The following is a 27,677-nucleotide window of genomic DNA, read 5'->3' on the forward strand; positions in this document are numbered from 1 at the left end:
CATAAAATAAGAGATAAAAACAGAAAAGAATGACACTGTCTACTGAATAAATTTAACATTTTATTTTTAAAAAATACTCCTCGCCTGGCCAGTGTGGCTCAATGGTTGAACATTGACCTATGAACCAGGAGGTCATGGTTCAATTCCTGGTCAGAGCTCATGCCTAGATTGTGGCTCGATCCATAGTAGGGAGTGTGCAGGAGGCACTGGATCAATGATTCTGTCTCATCATTGATGTTTCTATCTCTCTCTTCTTCCTCTCTGAAATCAATAAAAATATATTTTTAAAAAACACTCCTTTATACTTATACTGTGGAACACTAAGAAAAACTTTAAAAACAAGTTTTATATTCTGAAGTAGCAATTAAAGCTATCTTTATTAATTAAGGAAATATTTTCAAAACTTAATGAAGGGAAATGGTAACTGAAATAAGTAAAATATTTTAAACCCCTCATGTACTTCTTTAATAACTTAGCATTAAATTCCCAAATGTCTCTTGTTAACATTTTTTTATAATTTCACATGTAAGGCATTCATTGTTCACTTTTTGAACAAACCAGCTAGTCACTTGGGAAAATGAGATTTGAGAGAAATACAAAGAAAAGAAATTTTAGTAAAAAATATTGTCAGTGGGAACCAGCACTCTGAAATTTGCAAAACTCAATTCTGACACCCTGTCCATCTGCTGCTTGATCGTTCCTTCCACTCCCTGCTCTATGTCCCCATTTCACAATTTCCTGAATTCCTCGCATGAAAAGAAAAGTCAACCTGCTAGGTCATTAACACAGGTCAGGAGGGAGAAGCACCCAAAGGAATCAGCCTCGGAGGTAGAATTTCCTGGCACTTGGGTGGAGGGGGTACTGGTGGTTTGGACTTTTCCTGGGACGCTTATAACTGAGCTCACACCAATGGCTTCTCTTACCCAGGGGCAAGCCTAATGCTGCACAGGACTCCCCCAACGCAAACCTTCCTTTTATTTGCAGTTTTTAGAATGCCCTTCACTATGTATTCTGCTCAGCAATCAAATCCACAATGCAGAATGCTTTCAGAACAACATCCATTACCTGAGCGAACTGCTTCCAAGCACTCGATGACGTAAGCTTGCCGGTTCCGGGCCTGTGCATAGCAGCCAGAGTATAAATTTCTGCGGTGATTTTTTGCTTGGACCTCAGCAGAGCCAGAGTGGTCTTGGTGTTCAATCCTGATGGGTTTGGGTTACAGGAACTAATGCACCATGAAGCATAAACCGAGGATTTGAAGGTGGCCTGTTGCACATAATTGGGTTTTGTATAATTCAAGAAGCACCAACTCACAGTAGTTGTTGTCCGCAGACTGGGGAACTGAAGAATCTGCTGGAAATCTGCCACATCGGTGAAAAGAAGTGTCGAGTTTGCTACTTTCCTGCTTGGGCCGGAGGCCATGTGGACCAGCATGCCAACGGGCAGCTTCTGGCCCCTTCCCTGCTCTTCCAGCTGACTGTCTCCCGGCGGCAATGAGGAGCTCTGTGGGCTCAAGCTCATATCGGAGGCTGTCTCATCAATATCTAATTCATCTGAGGACTCTTTGCTCTCGGAAGGCCCACTGGACTTCTGCGAGAGAGAGGGTGCCCTGGAGCTGGGAGGGAATGGCTCCCTCAGGGGCGCGCTGGCAGAGTGATGGTCTTGAGATGAGGAGGGGGACAGGGAGGAGAAGGAAGATGACCCCGACTGCAAGCCGTCCTTTGGCTCAGAAGCACAGCCTTGTCGAACCAGCTGGGGTTTCTGCGGGCGGGAGAGATCCTTTTTGATATCTGAGTTGGTTAGCTCCACAGCGCTGAGCTCCTCCACAATCTGTCCGTACATCTTTTCTTCCTTGACCCTTTTCTGCTGCTTCGTTTCCATGAAGAGTTCTAAGCTGCTGGCTGGAGAGAGCATCCGCTTGCTACCTCCCAGGGAGGCGGCACTGTCCGAGGTGGAAGGTAAGCATAAGGGAATTGAGGATTCTAAGCCGAGGGGTAGGGTTTGAGGTACTTTCCAGATGGGGTATTTTTCCAAGCCTGCATGCTGCCCCAGCACCTGGGCAATGTTAAACCCTATCCCTTGCATGGCCGCATTGGTTACCAGTGTTCTTTGGGTCATATTCTCGTCGACTTTGCATATGACAATCGCAGGACTGTTCTGCCCAAGTATCTGAGAGATGCTTGTGTACATGACACTCCCATAGGACGGAACGTGGGTCTGGATCCTAACAGGAACCACTGTTCCCGGTAAGGACTGCAAAGGCCCAGCGGTTGCCGAGGTGAAATCTTCTGGAAGAACCTGCTCGGAGGGGGTATCCATTGACTTGGTGCTCTGGTCCGACGGAAACTTTGGAAGGAGGTTCTTTGAGTGTAGGCCTGATGTTCCTGAATAACACGGGTAAGCTGGCTCTTTTGTGTGCGCATAATCAGCGGCTTTCTTTCCAGTGTGCTCTGCAGCGTACTCCAGGGGATAGCTAGGATGGATTTCTGCCTGGAAGGGAGGCTTGCCGTAGCTCTTCTGAGGGTGTGGCGCAAGGGGAGGTGGGAAATGGGCCTGCCACCAAGGAGGCTGCTGAGCGGGTAAGTGGACCATGCAGACGGTTGGATACTGGAACTGAAACAAGGCATTCTGGATGGGAGAAAAGGGAATCGTCTCTTGGTGTGGAAACAGGTGTGGCTGCTCAGACAAGTGCTTGCTTGTCAGATAGGACGTTGGTTGCAGCAAGGGATTCCTCAGAGCTTCTTGGCTGTCCATGTGCATGATCGGTGGCTGGGCCAGGTGCAGAGGCCCTGAGCTCAGCTGGGCACAAGGACCCACCAGCTGCTTCCCGGGGTCCTCCGCCTGGAGAGGGGGCAGCACCGAGGACGGGCCGTGGTGCCACGTGGACCTCAGGCCGCCGGCGTGCAGGTGCTCCATCTGCTCCTGCTTGACGCCCAGGTCCGTCCCGGCCTCGCCCTGGGCGATCTCCGGAGAGCCGCTGAAGGAAGCCTGCCGCACCAGGAAGCACTTCTTCCTCTCCCGGGACGGGGAGACCGTGGAGGCCGGCGCCCCGGCCACCGGAGCGTGGGACAGATTCCCATAATCAAACGACTTGCTCCGAATTTCCGGGACTTCCGCTGGGTGCGGGCAAGGCATCTGCTCGGAGGAGCAGCGCCGCATCTCTTTCTGGTGGTGGTGGCCGGGGACAGACAGCGAGTAGGAACCGGCGGGGACCGTCAAAAACTCCGAATGCTTCCCCAGCTCGTCTTGCTTCCCGGGGGCGGCAAGCTTCACGGTGTCTTCTCTCTCGAAGGACATGGAGAAGCTGGAGCTGTGGGACAGGTTGCTCTCCTGGCTGGGGCTGCGGGAGAGGCCGGTGCCTGCGGACTCGAAGCTGGACTCCCCAGAGGAGTGCTCCAGGTCCGCCAGGCGCAGCCGCTTCTTCTTGGGCGGCAGCTTCTCGGCGGGGAGCTGGGACAGGGTCTCGCTCCGCTGGGGCCACTGGAACTCCTCCACGGGCTTCTCGGGCTCTTTGCTCTGGGCTTCCTTCTCCTTGTCTGGCTTGTCCGGCTCCTCCGTCACGCGGATCTCCGGGACCTGGATGTTGTGCTGGCGGACCAGCCTGGGCGGTGCGTGGTACGCCTGCTGCGGGGCCTGCTGACCGGGGGACGGCTTCCCCCCGCTGTCCGCACCGTCCCCCGGGGGGGCCCACTCCGGGCTCACCGGGGCCTCGGAAACCTCGCTGTCACCCGTCTCCGAAGGCGAAGAGGCTTTCTCCTGGGCGCTGGCCGCCAGCTCGGAGGACTCGGACCTTTCGAAGGAATTGGGTCGGCTCAGGGAGTTGGTGTGCTGAATCACAGAAATCACGTTCCCTGGAGGTTTCCTGCCCCCGAGGTCTGACATCTTTTCTGAATCGGCGGCCGAAGGTGACTCCTCTGACCCCAGAGAGGGGCTTCCCGCGGGCAGGTGCGGTCGACCCGGGTCGAAGCGCTCCGCGTGGCCGAGGGAAGCGCTGTCCTGCACCTGCAGCTTGGGGTCGTACTCCGGAGGCAGGACGCCCACCGGAGCGCCCACCACGCCGCTGCAGATCATGGGGGTGTCCTCCTCGTCCCCGACACTCTTCTCTTTCCGGCGCTTCCTGTTTTCACACGTGGTTCCAAACAGGGTGGGCACCCCCTGCGAGGGCACCGAGGGGTCCACCGAATACTCGCCGCCGCCGTGCTTGAAAGAGCTCAAGCAGGACACGTCCCTGTAGCTGGGCTTGGGTGTGTCCGAGTCGTCCCACTTCTTGTAAGGTTTCCGGCAGGCGTCGTAGTCGTAGCCAGCCCTGTCCCCAGGAAGCAATTTCTTTTCCTTCGAGGATGAACCTGAGATGCTCTTCAGCAGCCGGCCGTGGTGTTCCGCCTCCACGTGCCCCTCCTGCACCGAAGGCAGCTCGAACGCAGCTTGTCTTCGGAGCATGCGCTGAGGGGGGATGCCCACGGTCCCCGGGTAGAACACGTCGTCGGAACCCGTCATCCTCTCATCAAAGGAGTGGCTTCCTCGCAAAGAAGGAGGGACACTGAGATTCGTGGCTGAAGACGTTGGCATCGAGTTGCTTCGAATGAGGGGTGAAGCGTCCACAGGAGCCTCCAAGAGAACCGGGCTGCTGCCTGGGAAATTTGCAGGGTAAAGTTTTCCTTCACTCCTGACGGACGGTGGGAGAGCCTGGGATGGTCTGGACTCATGGTTGAATTTCGTGGATTTCAGCATGCTTGTCTGACTGGGATCCAGCTCGCCTTTGCTTGGGATCAGCTGCGAAGCAGGATCTTCAAACATCTTGACGTCTAGCCTGGTGTTGACGTGAGGTAATGGCTCCATCGTCCCCTTCCTCCCCATGGTGGCACGCTCCTGACTTGTGGTTGTGACACTGAGTGTGTTTCTGGGACTAAGCCGACAGTATTTTCCAAAGATGATTTCTTCATAAGACTTTGCATTTGTGTTTGGGGGGCTGATCTGCTGCTCGGCGCTTTCTGAGCGAGAAAAATAACCGGAGTCAGTGCTTCCTTTACTGTGCGGGCTCAGAAGGTTTAGAGAGGGCTCAGAATCGTGTCCTTTCTTCTCGGACAGCCTCAGTGCAAGTTTCTGTTTCACCGTGTGAGAGTCATCAGCCTTAGTATTTAAAGACAGATTGGGCAGCATATCAGAGCCAATATACTGAGAGCTTTCATTAGGCAAAGGAAGCCCGCTTTTAGGAATAATCAGAATCGGCACCTTCATGGGACCTCCCAGCGATTCTTCCAATGACCCGTGGTAGCCCCCTCGGCTGGCAATGTCCAAAGGGAGGGGTGGGCCAGGACTCATTTTGTCCGAAGCCTCAACGAATAAGGAACTCTCCTCATCTGTGTCTGTACTCTGTTCACCATCTGAATGTATTTCTGCTTCTACATCAATAAAACCAGCCTCGAGGTCCAGTTTAGAGACAGCGGACTCTGTGAAAGGGACCAAGCCGGCCTTAATTGCATGGGCATGCGACTTCCTGTGCTTGTACAGATTGCTCTTTGTCTTGAAAGAGAAACCACACGGTATACATGGATATGGCCGCTCCCCGGTATGGGACCTGATGTGCTTTTTCAGCACGCTTGGTTTGGCACATGCCCTGCTGCAGTAAGGGCAAATGTACTTGCCCGGCTTCTTGGGTTTGTGCTCTTTCTTGTGAGCATCTTCTGACTGTTCGATACTTTTCTGGGAGTATTGGCTAAAAGCAGGGTTCAGACTTGAAATCTTTTTTCTCGGATAACCACCACTGTGGCCGTGGATCGGAAAAGGAAATAAGTCCTCGGAGGCAACAGATGGCAAAGGGCCAGGGAAAAGCCACGGAGGGCCTTCGAGGCTCTGGTGTGGCTTGTTGCTGTGCATGACCCCCTGTGGCACTGAGTGCTGAGGGAAGGAGAGTGAGTGTTGGCATGAGTAAGGACTCGGACGGTGCAGTGGGTATTGCTTCTCGGTGACGTGCTGGGCCACCTCGCTAGGGGAGGCCAGTTTCCCAGACCCGAAGAGTTGTGCTGATGCCGTGTTTCCGATTGGCTCCGGATCTATTTGTGGTTGCCGCTGTCCGTCTTGACTGCCAAAAGTGCTCATCTTAATAACAGCTGATTGTTCCTGTCTCCATCTACCTGACGCTTTATCCGTTTCTCCAGACCTTGAGGTAGCTTTTTGTCCTAGAGCTGTGTCCCCAGTGTCCATTTTTGTTACACAAGATCTTAAGTGCTAATTCGCGTGAAAGCCCTGCAGACTCATGGAGTGTCTCCAAAGCTGTGCGTTTCAAAGCTTGCTCGCTTCCATGTTCCAAGGTGTCTGCAAACGTGCCAAATGCTCCTTCTCTTTGGAGACTTTCACACTCACCCCGCAGTCTATGGGCAATAAATGGTAATGTCCTTGGACCAGGGCTATAACACAGTTCTCTCCATTGTAGCAAAGTCCATCCAAAAGCTAATGTAAATCTCTAAAAATTTCTTATGGCATTTGAATATTTTCAACTAGGATGAAATTGGGATGGTGAATAGTCTAGGAGAAATTTTGCCCATCAACTAGAGCAAAGTTCAATTGTCAGTTTCACTGAGATAAAATGATCTGTGGGAATGAGAAATACAAAGAGATTGTCAAAACAGTTATCAAGTAAAAAAACCAAAACCATTCCTAAATAACCAGGCTGAAATTGGATAAACTGAAAATGACTTTCACTCTAATAAATTATTTTTATGGCTGCTACATAATTTCCACAATTAAAGGATATTAATAGCAAACTTAGCATTAAGTCATAAGCATAAATCTCTTCAATGCTTGAATTGTGGTCATTCTTTTAAATAGACCTTAATTTTGGTTAGAAAAGAATTTAAAGAAAATTTTTGATAAATATTATTTATGAAATCATAAAAATGTTTAAAGCCTTCATTGATATAAATTTAGAGCTATTTCTAACCAAATTCTATGACTTGTATGCTGGTGTACATATTTCCCTATATAGATGTATTTTATAGATTAGTATAAAATGTATATTTATGAATATTTAATATAACACTATACATATGTAAATATATAACATAATATATAATATATACTATAGATATAGTTATAGTTTAAAAACAGTGAATTAGTAGAGCTAGATGAAGTCTATAAGAATCAAAGATTGTCACAGAACTTTAGAAAAAGCAGGTAAGTCAAGACAAATAAATAATTATAAAATGTTCATAATGTGGGAGACAAAACATATTTTTGGAACTGTTTACAAAGGTAATGATTACCTGAATGGTTTGGAGTTCTCATGGGCATGATTGTCTTGATGCTTCCTGGGTAGAAAAGAAATGCAGTGAGGAAATATTGTCCCATTAAACCACAACACTGCTGCATACAAATGTCAATTTAAAGTTCATTATCTATAGAACTCACACTGCTATGTGCCTAAAGAATAAAAGCAAGTAACTTCTTAGAATACAGTGCATTCAAGCAGTAAACCTTCTATTGACATGGTGCCCAAAAATATTTCAAGGAGAAGTTATAAAAACTTCAGAGTAACCTTTTCTAAGATATAAGATTATATGAAAAAAAATTTTAGTTTTTTGACACAATTAGCCTGGTTCCAATCCCTTAGATAGTAAAAAGCTGAGAATAGTAGGGGTTTTTATGAACCTAGAGGTTTGAACATTTAAAAGAATACATTTCCTTTTTAGGAATTGCATCACAAGCAAGTAAAGGAGTCCTCCAGATGACTGTGAGAATTGGACAACTTAGAAACCATTAGATTTTAAGTGATATTCAACTTTCATAAGCAAATGGTCAATGTAGTACCCAGAGGTTTCTGAGAACCTCAGTGCTCAATTGTATCAGTTAGTTTGAAAGCTGAGAGATTTTTGGGGTGGGCAGTGATTATCAAAGTAAGAAAACATGCTGTTGTTTACTGTGTATCCAATAGAATTTATTATCCAGAATGTTTTTTTTTTTAATTCAAAACTTTGATCCCAGTAAAAACCACATTGACTCAATTATGCAAATAGCTTCTATCAGAAAAATCTCTTCCTTTTAAATTTCTAAGATTCCTACCAAGTATGTCCTTCCATTTTATCATAAAGTCAGATGATCCCCCCCAGCCATGCTCCCTTCTCCTGGGTATTCAGGAAAAGCTCTGTGTGTGTCTGAGCTGGAGGTCCCAGCAGCTCTGGGGGGCCCTCTGGTCTACATTCATCTGAGCTGCAGTATCTAAATTTGCACTTCAGTAAAAAACTTAAGAATATTACTCAGGAAATGGAAATTATTCCTATTTCACAGGAACCTTTTACATTAGATTTTAAACATATTTGAGGATATTCTCTCCCAAACCAACAAACTGTTATCCATAAAATCAGTTTCTTTCTTGGAGTTGCTGAGACATATAGAAAAAGGTTAAGTAGGAGAGAAAATGAGTGATGACTCCTTTGGGGAATTTACTGATCATATTCATTCACCATGAAAAATGGGAATGTTTTTCATTAATCTCTTGTCTACCATTGCTTTCTCTTGGAAACTGGGAGAAAAAAAAATAACCCTCTGCCATGTACGTTGTGTTCACAAATGTATTACAGGGCATGGCATGACTGTCTCTTCACCAAGCAGGAGCTGGGAGTGTTCAAGTCTCTTTACTGCTTTCCTCCACTTATATTTAGGAAAGAAAATTCAACCTCAAAACCATAAGGCTTTCAAAGTTTAATCCAAGATTTGATAATGACATTTGTCATTTTTTTGTGAGGTGAAACTTTTACTTAGTAATCTACCTCTACCAACAATTGTATAAATCCCCAAGCTTGTATTTTATTACTTAAATGTATGAAGATGCTTTTAGACTGGGAAACTGTTTCTTTGGACCTTATTAATATTATCACAAACCATCAAGTGTACCATTGTATACACCTGCAGTTTTAGTTTAATTTCTCAATATGGATCTCCCTAGTGCTGTAAAGATCTACAGTAATGTGGTTAGCTATAACTACATAGATTCATTTCACTTTTCAACTCTAATTGCATGTTAAAAGTAAATTTCCAGTTTCCCCACTCATCTGATATGTTTAAAAAAAAAAAGCAGTATGAGAGCAATCCTCACATGAAAACAGCCAGCTATCATTTCATTCTCTGCGATTTCTTTTTATGGTAACCAAACCCATGCGAAGTCATTTTTGGCACTCATTGCCAACAAAGAAGAGGTATTCCAAACATGGTTTCACATTCCCATTTAAAATTTTCCCTAATGTCTTTGAGTGCTACGGGAGGAGTAAGATGTTTTGCCGGAGGATACGACTTTTGGGCTTTCTGTGGAAGGTGCTCCAGCCCATAGGAGTCCACCAGTCAGTAAAGACAGGTGGTATCTAGCAGGCTCAGCACATTTTTCAGAGAGGGGTAGTGATGAAAAAGATACTACCCTCTGCATGGCTACTTCAGTGGTAATGGAACTAAAGGGACTGAGCAAAAGAAAAGAAAATGAGCCCAGCTGGCATGGCCCAGTGGTTGAGCATTGACCTATGAACCAGGAGGTCATGGTTCAATTCCTGGCCAGGGCACATGCCTGGGTCGCAAGCTTGATCCCCAAAGGGGGTTATGCAGGAGGCAGCCAATTAATGATTCTCTCTCATCATTGATGTTTCTATCTCTCTTTCTCCCTCTCCCTTCTTCTTTGAAATCAATAAAAGCATATTTTTTAAAAAGAAAAGAAAATGATATACTTCATGGAAGGGTTGCCATTTTCCTAAAAGTGTGCCCTGTCCTTTGGCCCCTCTTCACAGTCCCACTCAAACAAATTTGGCAAGCAGTTAAATAATTTCCTCAGACAGGCCTGAAAGGAAAGGCACAGAACAGCCTCCCGCATAGACCCTGACAGAGGTCTCTTCAGGATAGCGGCTGGGTGGGATTGGCAGGAAGGCAGGCTCGCTCTGCAGATGAATAAAGGCCCACAGTGTCCAGGCTTGTCAATCTGGGATCTTTTGCTTAGAAAAACACTATCTTAGAAAAAAACTTCACCTCAGGAAATTAATCATTACTTGAGTGGTGGCAAAAGTCAAGTGAGCATTAAATAATAACATCCTAAATAATAATGGGTTAAAATGACTGGCCACAGACACCACTTCTCTACTTCCAATATTTTAATACTGAAACATTTAAAAAAAAATAAAATGGTTATTTGGTCTTTTTTTTTTTTTTTTTGAGAATTTAGTGTTACCATTTCACTTGTGTAAACAAACATAGGTCTTATGATAATTAGTGAACAAAATTTTAGAGGCCATTGCTATACATTTGCTTTTCAAATACCAGAGATCAATCACAAAATATTTTAAGAAATAGATGAGTATCTCAGAGCACCATGCCACATATGAGAGGAAAAAGGATCTACTAAAAACTGTGACCAGTGCCAGAGTCCAGCTGAATACAGACTTATTTCCACAGAAGGATTAAAAAAGGCACCTTCCTGAGAGCCAAAGTCATTACAAATGCTTCTTTTATTAGCAAAAAAAATTCTCATAACAACCCCAGTTCTCCCTAAAATGAGCAAGTCACCAATATGAGGAAGATACTGTATATTTTATAAAAGCCTGCCAAGCAATTCAAATAACTTTTGGAGAAAAGAAAAAATATTATGATTTGACTGTGGCGCGCGAATTTTCATATTTTGTCATACATTTTTTTGCAATATTTTCATATCTGCGATTTTGTTTTTCTAGTGGAATGTTTTCCCATTATAAAGCAAAAGTAATTAGGAGTTACTACTAAGTTGAATTTGACATGAAAATAAACTTTGCCAGAAAGGAATTCTCCTACATGAGGCTATCTCATTCAAAAACTATAATTAAACTAGTCTCTCATGAAAAACAAAATAAAGTCAAACCAAATCTTCATAACACTTTTCTCTCTAAATAGCATATACATTGCCCCCACCCCCAGATTTGATGACAAAGTAGGTTTATATATGGGTGCATCATAGCCAAAGTGCTTTTCAAGTTAAATGTAAAAACAATAAAATAAAAGAATAAATTTTAGTTATTAACCTGTTATCCTCATATCACCAAACTGCACCACAACTGTCTGCCTTCCACAGTGCCAACTCTCCCACAGCAACTCATGCACCACTTCTGGGAATCTAAAAGATGAACAAGAAGGTTTAAACAATGATGACACTTGTAGTGAACTTAATAGGCATGCTTATTCTTTACTCACAGAAACTGCATTCCCTGAAGAAGGGGGCGGGGGAGGGAATTGAACTGGTTCTCTCAAGAAAACTTATTTTTTTTCCTTAAGGGAAAAAAAAATCCCTGTCTTTTAATATAGTTTAAATCTTTGGAATCAGTACTTATATTAAAAGAAAAGTTGCAGTAACAGCAAAAGTGGAGGCCGTTAAAAAAATAAGGCTAGAGTTAAAAGTTAACATAGAAATTATGCCACCGGAGTCCAGGATACAATTCTGCACTATAGCTGAGATTCTCACAAAACTTAACTCCACAGGATGAAGTCTCAGGTCCTCTTGGCAAATTCTTTTCTATAGTTTACATCAGCAATGTTATGTTCTGTGCTAAAATTAATTTCTAAAATAGAAAGCCAAAACCAACCAAAGTAAAATCCTGATACTTAACAAACCCTGGTAAGTAGCAAAGAAAGGTACTTTCTCATACTTAGAATTAATATTTATCCAAGTCTGATCCAAAGAGAGGCATGGAAGGTCACTCATACTCTTTAATCCAAACAGATTAATCAGTTAAGCCTCTTAAGATGGTTTAGCACCAAGTATAAAAGGCCCATATGAAATGTTTTAAACTCCCCTAGATGGTTATTGTATATTTGCTCTTTTAAAAAATATATTTTTATTGATTTCAGAGAGGAAGGGAGAGGGAGAGAGAGATAGAAACATCAATGATGAAAGAGAATCATTGATGTCTGCCTCCTGCACACCCACACTGGGGATCGAGCCGGCAACCTGGGCATATGCCCCAACCAGGAATGTTAGAACGATGACCTCCTGGTTCATAGGTCAATGCTCAACCACTGAGCCATGCTGGCTGGGCTTTTCTCATATTTTTAAAACATTGCTCTTTCTACCAGAAAAGCGATTGTCTCATAGGAAGGACTAAAGCATCAATACATGACAACTAAAATGAGCCTTAATCTAGTACCAGTACATGAGAACATTCAAAGTGCTTAAAGGAAGAAGCTTGCTTAATTGTCCCCCTCCGCTCTGCTCATCACTGCAGTAGCACTTTGGGACACCCTGTGCACATTGAGACATGAATCATTATAAGCAAGCAGGCCCACTCAGTTCCTCAAAAGACACAAAAGGCGCAAAAATAGGTTCTGCAATTGAAGCAAGAACCACATCAGCAACCAGATGAATGTGGGTGGTCAGATAAGATTGTGTTGCTGCAAAGGGCAAATTATTAAGCAAATGCTAGATTTATTTTCTTTCTTACACTTTGTTCTTCTTGCCTCAAATCAACCATTTGCTTGCACTTAAAATGACACTTGACAAGCTCTACTATTTTCAAAACTGAAAGCTTCATCGAACCAAAGAGCATGTTTGATTAAACGTCAAGGGAATAGTGGCAGTGTCCTAAAAAAGAAAGAAAGAAAGGACATATATGTTCTATAAGATAATAAATAGTTAACTATAGGTATATTTTTAACAAACCAAGTAGCATCTCTTTTTTGAAAAAAAAAAATCAAGTTTTAAAACTTAAAAAACACATACCGCAATTACACCTTGGCATTATGACTCTAAGCTAAAGTAAAGCATGGCATCCTTCAGAAAACAAATAAATCACCGAGCTACTTTACATTCTGAGCAAAATTCACCAAGACAAAAATGGGCCAAGATTCTATAAATATTGCTCTATATAGGGAACCATAACTTGCACTATTGAGTCACCACCTATGATTGGCAAGCCTATCGTCACTGAACTAAGAGGTAAGAAGGGAAAAGGAGAACATAATTCACAGGATGCTAGCCCACAACTTCTAACTGTGGAGCAACTATAGACAGGTTCCCAACTATTCCCTAACCCAGAAATCATCATTCCTACTAACAACCTCCACAGGCAAAGCAGAGCAGGTGAGAGCCCCCCCACCCCCAGACAAGTGGTGACAGCGTGATGTTTTCAGTTTTGACTGCTTTTCTACCCCTACTTTCCAGGGCTCTGGTTACTGGCAACAGAAAACACTTGTCTCCCGACATGCATATGTATCTGGAATTTTATTTTATTTATTTTTTATCCTCACCAGAGGATTTCTTCCATTGATTTTTGTTTTTAGAGAATGTGAAAGGGAGAGGGAGAGGGAGGAGGAGGAGAGAGAGAGAAATGTAGATGCGAGAGAGACACATCAAGTGGTTGCTTCTGGAAAGCAGCCTGACTGGGGGCGGGGAACAAGTCCACAACCCAAGTACTTGACCTTGAGGGGACTCAAACCCTCGACCCTTTGGTGTGCTGGCTGATGCTCTAACCACTGAGAAACACTGGCAAGGACTATTTCTGGAATTTTATATTACAAAAAATCTTTTTCACTCAAAAGAGGATCCAGAATTTGTTTCTGTCATATAACTTACAACTCATGACTTTGTCAATGTCTGATTTGCCCATAATGAACTTAAAAATCAGTGATAATGATGCACTTATATTTTACCCCACAGAAACTTCCAGGTAATTAGTGTGATTTTAAAGCAAAGATTTAGACAATATTAACATGAGAGATATGACACCAATTTCTGAGATTCTGCACAAATCATTTTGTTGCAAATTGGAATCAGTAATGGCCTCTTCAAGGGGGATAATTATTGGTACTATTACAATAAAGACATGGTGATAACCATCTCAGAAAAGTATTTATGCATAAGTTTTAGATGAGCTTTTGTGCCTTAGTTTCTTCAACAAAATAAAAGAAAAATATTTCCCCCAACAGCTCCTGAGAATGTGGTATGACAACTCATGCTTCTGTTCCATGGAAATCAACAGTTCACACAGGACACTATTAAACAATGGAACAAAAGAAAGAGAAGAGATTTTCATTTCTTTAACTTTACTTTTAGCTTATTAGATTAAAAAAATCACCATGCAATGAAAATTTAATATTCAATAAGATTAATAAGTTTTCAGGAAATAGTGTTAACAGATCTTGTTAAATATCCCCAGTCATTTAAATTACATTCCTCAGTGTGAGGTGAAAATTACCTTTCAATTTAATAACAACATACAGACTGAGTCTTCTGTTACCTGTAGGTTTGTGGAAGAGTTCCTTAAAAATATTTTCTAACCCTCTATCTCCTATTTGTAATAAAAACTTGAAAAGTTTGAGTATTATTGTTTCTCTCTCAGTGGCCTCTCAGCCTTTCTACTTTAGAAAAAAATTCTTGGCATTAGATATTTATTCTTGGATGCTTAAAGGTTATTATCACTAAATCACTAAGCTAAGCAAGGGTCAGAGGTCATATTGAGCTATAATTAGATAGATGGATAGATGATAGGCACGCAGAGAGAGGGATTTTTAAACTATCCATTGTTGGCAGGATGCTTTATTATTTTAAGTCTTTATTATTTCAAATTATTTTAAGACAAGTTATGGTTTAATAATTTAATATGACTTTTTGATGAATCTTGCATGATATTGAAGTCTCATTAGCAAACTTCTCATGCAAATATAAGTACCTTCGGTCATTATTGGTTTTTTTTTCTGAAGTTAAACAAATACACACTAGATCGTAATTTTAATAGAAGAGCTGATAAGATAAGCCAGTTACACTTTAGATGAGAGTTGTCACAATTAAAAATAATAATTATTTGCATAACTCTATGAAAAAATGGCATAGGACCTGGAAACAAGATGTGACCAATATGTTTCTTGGTTAAAAGGAGTGTTTAAGTATTACATATAAAGGAATGAATGCTACTCTTCATACATTAGAGAAGAGGTATTTTTAGAATATAGTAAAAGAGATTTAAAAGTAGTAGGTAAAGATGGGTACTGAAAAATAAATCAATGCACAAGATACACTTTATCAATTCCACCAGAAAAAGAAAAAGGTTCTAAACTGGCCCATTGATCCACTTTGCAGTGTCTAGAATGGTAAGGTAAGAGACACTTGGTAGATGGCTCAACCCCTGAGCCACATCCGCCAGGCCTACTTCCTTATATTTAAAGCTTATTAACCTGGCCTTATTGTGGGCACTGATTGAGTAAAGGAATGAAAAATGAATAATAAATGATATTGAACTTAAGATAAGCAAGACATTTATCATCCATACTTTAAAGCTAATCAAAGAGAATACCAGTAGCTAAAACCTGTGCTCCATTGAACTGTTTATCCATTTTTATAGAAAATAAGATGAAAATTTTAATAAAATTAAATTTTTAATTTTTCCAAAATGAGTACATGGTAGCAAAATTAGCTGTCAAAGCAATCAATTTCTACAAGCAATAAATTATTTAGTATCCAAAACAAAACTAATCCATTCTCAACCATTTTTTAGCATAAGCTATTTTTCATTATCAAGCTTTTTTATGTTCAAATAATTAAAAAGTTTTTAAAGTACATATTTTAAGTCAAGTCATGAGATCATGTCCAAAGCAAGGGCAGTTCTTTCATTGATAGTCAATACAGGCAAACACTTTGGATCATAATATCCAGAATTCACCACGGAGGTGAACACCTAGTCACTCCATCTCCACAGGCACTAGTTCTGCAGAATGATGTAAGCTGTCTTATTTTTGCAAAAAGTCAAGGCCAATTAGATGTTTCAAATAATTAAAAATATTTTTTGTTGTCTCATTTGTGACATCTTTATTTTTACATTCCCATTTTTAATTTTATTTCCCTTCCTTTCAATTCCCTCTACTTTATCCCTTAATGTTATTATGGCAGGTAAATAACTACTTCTTGCCAAGTTACCCTAAATATTTACTTGCTAACTAAATATTTGGAGAAGACCAAAGGAGCAATATTTGACTACTACTTTAATGAGAAATATGCCATAACTAAGTCCTAACTCCAAAGTATTGTTTTCTCATGTTTTATCTTTTAAGTGCTTATGTTTACATGTTTACTATTTTGGTTGCTCCAGGTGTATGTAAACAAGGTCATGATTCTTTCTCCAATTTTTCTTTTACTCCTGGATATGCCAAATTAGCATAAAGAAAGGCCAAAGGTAACTTTGGGTTATGTAAACAAAGAAAATAGAGAAATCAAATAATCAAATATGTATTATATTCATAAGAATACACAAAACAGGCTGACCTTGTCTTAAGAAAAATCCATCTCTTAGAAAAGAGCAGCCTCCCACATCCATGTAAATAATACAAAAAGCAATAAGAGCACAGCTGAAAACTTGGACTGCATTCCATATTTCATGCTACAAGTGATTCTCAGATGTGATGAAAAGGAACTGTCCTCAGTCTTCCTACAGTAGGCCTACACACAATAAATATCCTTCAAAAAGAAATCAAGGTGAGGCCTATGACATATAATCTAACCAGAGAGGCATAACCACCTGTAATAATTGAGCTTCTGAAATCATCAATTCTATCTCCTCTCTTAAAAATGTTGACAGAGTCAGGAAACTGACCAGTATGCCTGCCAGTGAAGAGGCATACAACCTCGGTAAATCAAAGAGAAAATCTTGATTCAACACTGGCCCAGGACGGGTACAGCACAAAGAATAAATAAATGACAGGGTACTATCCCTCCAGACTTTAGAAATGGACATAACGTTAGCACACAGCAAATAACATGAACATCAGTTATTGTCAGAGTTCTAGAAAGCATATGATCAAACAGGTCTTGAACAACCAGGAAAGACCCAATAGGTAGTTCAAATGGAAGCCATGCTTTACCCAAATGAAATAACCAGAAAAGCTGTATAATTACCTGTGCTTCCTGGTTATTCAGGGACTCCCCTGGCATACTGATAACTCTGAATGGCATTCATATTTTCAGACTCATCTTGGAATATATCATGGCCTATGAAGTTTAAGGCTAGAAAAATACTCATTTCAAGCAGGTGTTTATAAGGTCCCACTGGACAAATTCTGTCAGACAATTCAGAATTCCATCTATTGGTCCATTCACTCATTCAAATCACATCTTTTCCAAAGCTTATATACTAACGAAATCAAGTAAAATATTATTGACATGCAAATTTCATTTTTATTTGAGTTTGAATCCAGTCCAGATATCATTCTCATTTACCAAATGTATACATTTTTATAAGTTTATATGTAATTAAATATAAATATGTGCAATTTAAGTCAATTTCAATGACACCAACTAGACTTGAGAATAATGCACACACATGAAACTAAAATATAAATAAGATACAATTCATGCCTGTTAATGGGTGAAAAAAACATATAAACAATAAGCTGTAAAAGCAATGGAGGCATAAATGGGGAGTTCAAAAACAAGTGAAACAAGAGGTTGCTTGGGAATTCTTCATTTAAGAAACACTATTTTAGGTCTTGAAAGAAGGCTAGGATTTGGCAACTAGAAATGCAGAGGAAAAGCATTTAATGTGAACATATCCTGCAATAAAGAGCAGCAGGGCATGTTGAAGAAACAGTCAGTGTGATTAAAACATTCAGCATACCCAGGCAATGTGAGTTAGGGTTGAGGAAGAAAGGAGGTGGCTTGATTTGGTTTACAATCAGAGCCACCAGAAGTTCTAAGCAAAAACACTGCCACAACCATAGAGATACATTAGAAAGTTTATGCTTATATCTCATCTCTTTCCATCCCCTTTTTGGGCCAGCTTCTGCAAATGTGTAGCCTGAAAAAGAATCAAATTGAGAGGACATTTGTTTTAAGAAAAAGAAAGCTTGAAGCTAAGAGGGAATAGATACAAGTGATAATTAGTAGTAAAAAAACTCTTGGAAAAGTAAGAAAGAAAAGAGAACTCAAAAATATAGATTCCAGGATCAGTTTCAGAAGAAAGAATGAAAAATTTTCTGTTTTAGACTGGAAGGAAGAAAAATAATAAAGAAATATAATCTTTTTGATAGAAAATAAACTGAGAAGTTCCCTTAAGATGTTCTTAATCTGCTCAGAAGAGTGGAAGGCTGGTTATCTGATGGGAGTAAAGGAGCTAGAATTAATTGAGGGGCTTGATGAGTTTAAACAGTCATTGCCCTGAGTGATTAATGCATTTAACAGTCTTAGGTAGAACACTATTTCTTATTGTGCTATTTAAAAAGAGTATTTGTTGCCCAGTCAGGTGTGGCTGAGTGGTTGAGCATTGACCCAGGAACCAAGAGGTCATTGGTTTGATTCAGGTCAGGGCACATGCCTGGGTTGGAGTCTTGACCCCCAGTATGGGGCGTGTAGGAGGCAGCTGATCAATGATTCTCTCATCATTGATGTTTCTCTTTCCCTCTCTCTTCCTCTCTCCCTAAAAATCAATAAAAACATATTGAAAAAATAAAAAAGTAAAAAGAATATTTGCAAATTATACCTAAGTTGATAAATATATGCAAATAAGGTATTATCATATCAAATAATACAATTGAAGGGGAATATAAGACAATTGGGGGTTAGCAATCTGAACCTGTGCCAGTAACCAGTATCCTAATGCATATTCTTGTTAGCCTATAATTAAGTCACTGTCCCTTCCTTATGCTATAATCTGTTTTCCTAAATACTCCCAGTTTGCAAGGGCCATAAACCAAGAATGTAACAGCTTAGCCAGAGGGGAGGTCACTGGCACCACTCAAGCCAGGCCTTTGGGTGTAATCTCACTTCCCCCATCCCAATCCACAGAGGGACTGCAAAGCCCGAGAAAAGTCCAGAAGCCTGGTCCATATTTGGGGAGACAAAGAAACCAAGGGGATAAATGGATGAGACCCTCTGCATTTGGTACTCAGGCTTTGGAAACCAACTCCCCTGAGTCACCGTATTAGTACATCTGCAAATAAAGGGTTTTTCCTAAATCTCCTGAGTATCTATTGTATGTTTTCCGGTCACCTGATAAATTCTGCAACATAATAAAATATATAAATTTACCTCTGTTGTTTTTAAATAAAACTCTGAAGATAATGAACTATAAACCACTATAAACAGTACATTGAAGACAATTTTAAAAATCTTTATATCCTGTATAAAGATTATTTGAAAGCACAGCTACAGAGGTTTCCTTTTTACTGTAAATGTAAACAGTGATCTACACTAATTTTAGAAATGTTACTGAGTCTTAGAAGATAAAACTCTTAGTTAATATCTGAAATACAGATTCCTTACCTTATTGAATTAACTACTTATATTCATCACATATTGACTATATTGAAAGTTAAAAAGTCAATTGAATGTCCTATAGGACATAAGACAATGGCTGGCAGAGTAGAAAGTCAATAGATATTTGTCAGCTGAGTGATTGAATGAATAACATAAATGTGAATAAATGAATCAATGAACTAATGAATGAATGTGAATATACCATGTGTATATGTCCAGCACCTGGGAAAACACCCTTTTGGCTTAATGACTGAAAAAGAGCATCATATATCTTCGGACATGGTGCTTGGAAGGGTTCTAGTCAAGTCCAACACCATATCCAACAGTCAAGGACACTGAAACCCATTGGGTGTAAGTGACTCATGTAAGTGGACTTCGGAAAACTTGAGCAAACCCAATCTCAAAAAGGATTCATTTTAGAATTGTTGGAACATTTTCAGCTACCAAACACAAAAGGAAACTTTTTATACTTTTTTAATGCTATACATTTATGTAGGAAAAAAAACGAGAAGTGTGTATTTTTTGTAACCAAATAATAAGTTTAAACATCCAACCATTTTACCCTTCATTAAGGATCTCAATTCAGCACAGTAATTAAATTAAGTGATTAAGAGTTAGGCTTACATCTCTTTACCCAAAATGTGAACAAAAAACTATTAATTTAACTTGGACTCTCCAATTTCTCACGCTTTCTTTCCTATCTCCTTATTGATTGGAGTGGTCATTTTAATTGCTAAAGACCAGTGACGTGTGATACTGAGTCTATGTGCTTTATTTCTTCCAAACATAGAAATGTGAAGATAATGGAAAACCAGGGGAAATGAAAGATGACTCCTGGATTAGAACTTGAAGCATCAGGGCAATGCTTCAGCCACAAACTTCTGCCTCTGCTCCAGGGATGGTGAAGACAAGTAGGACAATGGTGACATCAATGGCTCACAAGATATAAAAAGCCATCCCCTGGGTTTGCTCATGAATATTCCTACCTTTTGCAGTCTTAGGGCACATTTACCTCACTGACTATCAAGATCTTGGCCTACTTGCTAACTTGAAGGGCAAAATGGGGTAGTATTTAAAGCACCTACGTTCAAATAAATCAGGAATCAAGCATTTACCAGCTACGTGACCATGAACTCTTAGTATAAAGGAAGTAACAAAATCAAATATCACCTACCAATCTCATTCAATTGTGAGACTTCAATAAAACACATTAAATTCAAAGAACCCAAAACACTTAGCCAAAAGTAACTGGTACATGGCAATTGTTCAAGTATTATTGTGGTTGTTATTATTATGAGTTATAACTGCCCTCAGAGACTTAGCCTGGGCCTTGGTCACTACAATTCCAGATAATACCAGGATATAGAGCCAACTTAGAGTTTGAGGCAACTGTACAGGATGACAATAGCTCACTCAAGCCTGGCCTAGAACAAACCTAAGCCCTTGTATCTAGGTTGAGAGTCTCATGTATACCCCAGGCACCAGAATGAGGAAGGAGTGCCTGGTTGCATTCCACTACATGAAATTTTCTCATAATTGATATGGGTTGAATGTTTGTGTTCTCCCAAAATTCAGATATGATGCCCTAGCCCCCAATATGGCTATATTTGGATGGGGCTTCTAAGGAAGTAACTAAGGTTTAATGAAGTCATAAGGGTGGTGTCCTGATCGCACAGGTTTAGTATCTTTATAAGTAGAGACCTCAGAGAGCTCTTGCTCACTTTCTCCCTCTACATGAACACGAGGAAGAGGCTGTGTGAGCACACAGTAAGGTGGTGGCTGCGGAAAAGCCAAGTCAGGTTTCAGAATGGGACTGTAAGAAATACTTTTCTGTTAAACCACCAAGTCTGTGGCTTTTTTTAAATGGTAAGCTGAGAAGACTAATATAATAATTTAACACAATGTTGCAAAGTACATAAAATTGTTGGAATGAGGAAGAAAAGGTACAAAGAAAAGAATATTGGATTTTGAGTCAGGAAATCCATACTCCTGTACTGGTTCTAATACCTTGTAGCTGTATAATCTTGGACAATTTATTTAATCTTTTTTACCCTTTTTTTCTTCACTCAGAAATCAAAACAGTAATTTCTCCCAATCATGGTTGTTGTAACCAGGATGCCTGTCATAGTAGGTACTCAATAAACTATTCTTTTTTTAAAGATAATGGGATGAAGGGGGACTCCTGTGGGAAAGAGAATACAATAATTAAAGATATTTTATCTCATAATTCTATATTACTACATAAAGGAAGACATTGTAATAGTCATGCTGTGCTAAATTCTATCAACACTTAAATATTTATTGATGGCCTGAATATTCACTTTTTATGGTGTCATTAGTGAGCAAGGTTATTTTTTTCAGTGTTTTAGCGAATAATTTATCAAAGGAAAATTATTCTATACCACGTTCACCGCCCCCCCAATTCAATGGTTATCAAAATATGCATTGATTGCTACTATGGACAAGGTAATATATCAATTCTGGTTTATTTAGCATTAAAAAGGAGCCGTGTGGTATACAATTTTTAATTGTCTATTTAAAATTAATCCCCACAGGAGAAATTTATCTGGTGTGTCTATATCAAGAATAATTTCATTCTAGCCCTAGCTGGTTTGGCTCAGTGGATATAGAGTGTCGACCTGCAGACTGAAGGGTCCCACGTTCGATTCTGATCAAGAGCACATGCCCGAGTTGTGGGCTCGATCTCCAGTGTGGGGTGTGCAGGAGGCAGCAGATCAATGATTCTCTCTCATCATTGATGTTTCTATCTTTCTCTACCTCTCTGAAATCAATAAAGATATATTAAAAAGAGGAATAATTTTATTCTTACTGAAAAGTGGCTTTACAGATCCTACATTTTAAGCCTATTAAGTGTCCCCATTTAGGTTGGCTGCTGGTAAGCTAAGGTCTTTATTTGGAACCTTCTTCTAAGAAGTACCTAGGCCAGTGATGGGCAACCTTTTGAGCTTGGTGTGTCAAACTTAGCCAAAAAACTGAGCATAACTCGGGTAGTGTGTCACTTTGAGGAAAAAACATTATTTCGCAAATGTTTCATCCTCAGGAGCAGCAAATGTTTCATCCTCGGCATGCGGCCGCCGTCATCAGAAATGGCTACGCGTGTCAGGGCTAACACGCGTGTCATAGGTTCGCCATCACTGCCCTAGGCCTTCTTGGCACATATTTTGATCACTAACATCATTTCTAGTTTCAAGTACTATTCCTACTTTTGGTTCCCATTTACTAATATGTATACATATATACTTCAAGAATGGGGACTGTTACAAAAAAACACAATAAATGTAGCTGGAAACTGTTTAGAAAATTTAACATATATGTACATTTCAATAGTGGTTGGGCAGCACAACTGTAAAAACTAATTGGTTCCGGTATATAAAAGGAATGTGAAAACCCCCCAAATATTTGTCTTTTCTTTCAGTCTTCAACTGTATTGATTCCAAGAAAAGGGAGGATTTCATAAATATAACAGAAAAGGTACACATAACACAACTCAAGAGAAACTAATTATTTTCCTTCTCTAAGGAATTGCATATGAATAATGTGGAAATAATATGGTCAGATTATATTATCTTTGAGACATGGTCGAATTTTCAGTTACTGTCAAAGCTCAGCAGCACACATGGTAAATACACCTGACATATTCTTGGACACAGATAACTTATACTGGCAGATCCTACATACAAATCCAGTACAGTGTACTGAAGGGGTTGGATGAATACTTTTTTATTTGTTGAGCATCCATAGGGTATAAAATCAGAATTTGGACACATGTACTTTAACAAGTTTAGAATCCATCTGCTCAGAAAGCATGTCAAGTCTCAAACCAACCTCTACTTTTTTTTAAAGTATATTTTATTGATTTTTTACAGAGAGGAAGGGAGAGGGATAGAGAGTTAGAAACATCAATGAGAGAGAAACATTGATCAGCTGCCTCCTGCACACTCCCTACTGGGGATGTGCCCACAACCAAGATACATGCCCTTGACCGAATCGAACCCAGGACCCTTCAGTCCACAGGCCAATGCTCTATCCACTGAGCCAAACCAGTTAGGGCAAACCAAACTCTACTTTTAAGGTATAAGCATCAAATGTCCTAAATGTTACTAAAATTTTAAACAAATTAGTCTAAAAATCATTTTCAGTGTCATATCAATGAATCAGTTGCATGTGATTTAATTTGATCTTTGTTTTCAAATAAACCCAAATGCTAGAGAATGTGTGTACAGGACTCATAATTTTGGATTTGTCAGCATTGACCTATATCCAATATAGGCATATTGGCTTAATTCCTGTGTTCTTCACACCCATATAAATAACTTGAGAAACACAATTTAAACAATGTGACCAGAAATAACTCATCTTGAAAAGAATTATAAGAATTTTAAGTAAATATACATATTTACTTAACTGGTTTATAGGATCCATGGGGTCCATGGCTTTAAAATGGTCTTGCACAAGTGTGTGTGTGTGTGTGTGTGTGTGTGTGTGTGTGTGTGTGTATATATATATATATATATATATATATATATATATTTACTTAATTTACACAATATTCATTGATTCCACATTTACTAATGTTATTTGGAATCTCACTTTCATTCTCTCTGACATACTGATGGGAAAAGAATTTAGTTTAAAAATCTTGTTAAGAATTCTTCCTTAGCACATATTCTCATTAAAACAATGAAAGTAGGGGAAAATAAGCAAAAGCACTTAAGTAAATAAAAACGCAGAGAAGATTACAAAATTAAATATTGTATCATATTGTCTAACTTACTAGGCTTGCCCTGATTTCATTAAGGGTCTTAGATAAGGTACCAGCACTAATTTTATCTGCTCTCTGCTTATTATATGGGTATAAATCATTTGAACAAGCAGATTATAATATTTCATTTAATCGATAACTAGCAATACAATACAGAGAAGAAAATGTTTTAATAATGTCTGGCATAGGTGCATTATTTTATTTTCAAAGCTTATTTCAGCCTCTTTCTAAAGTAAGATGAACATGAGGAAACTGAGGCTTAGAAAGGTGAAGCAACTACTAAGGTAAATCTGTCAAAGATTACACAATCAGCCCCTGTCTCCTACCACAAGGAAATTTCCATGGCATGGACCACATGGATCCTACAAACCAGTTAAGAGGACATGTGTGGGATAGTGGGCAGGAGACATAGGTTTAAGTGCCCCACCTCCCCCACCATGGACTGACCTTACTTTCTCTGAGCTTGAATTTCCTTATATGTAATTGGGAATAACAAAGGTGCTGGTCCCACTTTTATACCACTTTACTGGCGATCCAAAAATTGGGATGACATGTGAAAGGTGGCTGCCAATTTAAAATCACCATTAGTAGATATCCTTGCTCTTGTTGATACTAATACACAAAGCAATTTTGTTGCCAAAGACACTAAACCAGAAGAAATGAGAAGGCCTAAGCCCTAACTAACACTTCCTACTTCACTGAAGACCCCACAAAGTTCACTTAACACAGTGACCAGTCAGAACGCTTTTACACAATAGTCATGGAACTACTTTATGGTTAACCAAGGTCAGCCTAAACCTTCTGCACACACAGAACAGCAGCAAACTTTCATTCATTTTACTCATTAAATAGAAATACGTTAGCATCAACCCCAAAGTGAGTTTCCTTTGACAAAGGATCCTCGAAGGCCGGGAAGAACTCTAGACAGGGGAGTCCCATTGAGCTACAGTGGACAAACGTATCAGCATTTGGGAAAAGGTTTACTCTTCCTCTAGTGTAGGCTTTCCAGCATCTCCAAACCAAAGGCTGATAAAGGCATTATTTCAGCTGGGCCTGGCACAATGTACATTAGACAATAACCTTTAGTTTAGGTTAATGAGAGTGGAGGCATGGGGGGAAAAATCACCAAGATAGTTTTCTTAATTTGGGGGTAGGGGAATCATTAATGCCCTTAAAAGCCCTTAAACATTCACACTTGCTTGGTGATACCCAGTCCATAAAAATAAAAGCACTCTGACCTTGAAGACACATGGCACGTTCACTCTTAATGTTTTTCTACATTTTAACCACAGCCCTTTGGACAATTATGGTCCCTTCTCTTCACAATTAACATTAAAATCCATATTTCAGAAACTGGAGATAAGTGCATAGGAGGAAAGAAACAGTATAATATATGAGCCTGTGGAAACCTTACTTCCTTACCTGCTACCATGACTTGTTCATAAAACAGACCTTCCTTTCTTTTCTCCTTGTGGAGAAAGTGGAACAGAGGCTGGAGGTCCTTACAAAGGCAAGAGAAAGGAAACAATTTAGATATGGTTCTCAGAACCAAAAAATATAAGCACATCACAAGGAAACTATCAATGGAGGGATTTCATATTGTCAGCTAATTTTCTCTGACAGAAACATCTCAAAGAAAATGTTAAGAGACTATATTGCTATTTGGTTTCATTTCTGTGAGATAAAAAGAGTGTAAAATAGTAACACTTAAAAGTTCTGAGTTGTAATTTTTTTATTTTTTTATGTTTAGGGATTAATTAAATGATCTGCATAAATATACCCAAATTGAATTAAAATATTTAATTCTAAGTTGTTTCACAACCTACATGGAACAAGTAAATACTTATCAATAGTAAGTAAATAAAATACTTTTTTCAAAGAATCAGTAATTAGGATTTTAAGGTAAAATAGGCATAAATCATTCAGAAAGTAAATGGAGATGATCTCATTCAAAATTGTAAACAAAGGTTGTTCTTGAATTACAGTTTTCCCATGTGTACATAAGTGCTTGGGATCCCCAAACAATATGTACACATATATCTGGGAAATTCTTCCATTTGCTTCTAATGTAGTGATTTTATGTAAAAAAGAGTATCCTATATAATAAAAGGCTAATATGCAAATTGACTGAATAGTGGAACAACCGGTCGCTATGATGCACACTGACCATCAAGGGGCAGATGCTCAATGCAGGAGCTGCCCCCTGGTGGTCAGTGCACTCCCACAGGGGGAGCACTGTTTAGCCAGAAGCTGGGCTCATGACTGGCAAGCTCAGCGCACGGGGAGCAGATCTAAGCCGTCAGTCAGACGTCCCCCACGGGGTCCCGGACTGCAAGAGGGTGCAGACCAGGCTGAGGGACCCCCCCCCCCCCCAGTGCACAAATTTCATGCACCAGGCCTCTTGTTATGAATAATTGCAATGTGCTTCTTGGTAACAATAGGTAATGTCTGCCAACCATGAAGGAAGAATGTCTTCCTCTGGAGCAGCCACAGAAAACTCTCTTCCTTTGCTTTGTGTGGTGAGGAGAGGAAGACAGGGATCTTTTGTCACTGCTACTACCATGAACGGAGCCCGCTTAGTTACAAATCTGATACACAGAAGGGACAGAGCCAAAAGAATCCCCACAAAAACAAACAAACAGAAAAACCAACAGATCCTGAAGGCTTCACAGTCTCTGGGTCAAGCCGAGCCTGAAAGCACACTACCTCTGGACTGCGAGGACCATGAGCCAATCATGTTTGCTTTTGCTTTAGAGAGTTGAGTCAGGTTCTCTGTTCCCCCTATCAGAGATCATACAAATGCTATGGTTAAGTGACATTGGTTGGTATTTCTCACTTCTGAGATCTACTGACATGCCCATGAAGAAGCAGGCAGTCAAGAAACAGGAAGGTTGAACAGTCTTTCACCTGGGTGGCAATTTTACGCCTAACTCACTCTGTCCAAACAAGAAGTAATTCTGCTCCTGAGTGCTCAGGGTCAAGGATGACCCCAGGAAGACAGGGGAAGTGCATGCACTCTGAACTTAAGCTGGAACTGGGTCTCAATTCTCAGAGCCTTGATCCAATTACTGACATTTTTAACATCTGTTTACTGATCACAAAATGTTCAAAGTTGTTGTATTAAATGAGATGCCACATGTAAATCATTCAGAATAATATCTGGATCAAATAAATACGAAGTATTAGCATTTTTTAAAATACTAGCAGAGTTAAATTCCCAGCCACTGTAAATAAAGGAAAACATTATATTTATAAAAGTAGGTAGGTACTTGACTTTTATTATTTGAGCTATAAGAATAGCAGGCATATCAAATTAGCTGAAAATGGTTGTTTGATTTCGCATGTATTCTAGGACATGTGAATATGTGTGTGTATGTCTGTAGATTTTGTCTCAGTGCAGGTATCACTTAAAGCATGAAAATATTTTAAAAAGGCAAACTATTTTTAATTGTATTTCATAAAATAAAAATTATTAAATGGAATATAAATATTATAATTATTTCACATATTATAGATATTATATATGTAACATGTGTATTGCACGCGTGCACACACACACACACACACACACAATGACAGAATGACAAGCCATGAAATGTAACTCCTTTCTCGGCTTGTCAGCAGGAAAGCCATTCAGGCCTACAGTGCAGCCCAATGTCC

General features: G+C 40.0%; 1 protein-coding gene across 19 annotated transcripts in view; it reads right to left on the minus strand.

Moving 5' to 3' along the window:
• The window catches only part of HIVEP2 (HIVEP zinc finger 2), a 182,288-nt gene that overhangs the window by 16,756 nt on the left and 137,855 nt on the right, over window positions 1-27,677 (minus strand). For 12 of the 19 annotated variants that reach the window (XM_079780250.1, XM_079780264.1, XM_079780247.1 and 9 more), the window contains 4 exons: window positions 25,440-25,518; window positions 11,025-11,116; window positions 7,263-7,307; window positions 1,066-6,591 (listed from right to left, as the gene is read on the minus strand). In XM_079780250.1, coding sequence (XP_079636376.1) covers window positions 1,066-6,204 — 5,139 coding nt within the window. In that variant the 5' untranslated portion in view covers window positions 6,205-6,591; window positions 7,263-7,307; window positions 11,025-11,116; window positions 25,440-25,518. Of the gene's footprint in view, window positions 1-1,065; window positions 6,592-7,262; window positions 7,308-11,024; window positions 11,117-12,437; window positions 12,578-24,464; window positions 24,582-25,439; window positions 25,519-27,677 lie in introns of all 19 variants that reach the window. The other 7 variants (XM_079780253.1, XM_079780258.1, XM_079780254.1 and 4 more) reach the window with 5 other exon arrangements.

Source organism: Cnephaeus nilssonii (assembly GCF_951640355.1).
Source record: "Cnephaeus nilssonii genome assembly, chromosome: 9".
In the NCBI taxonomy this organism is placed as follows: Eukaryota; Metazoa; Chordata; class Mammalia; order Chiroptera; family Vespertilionidae; genus Cnephaeus; species Cnephaeus nilssonii.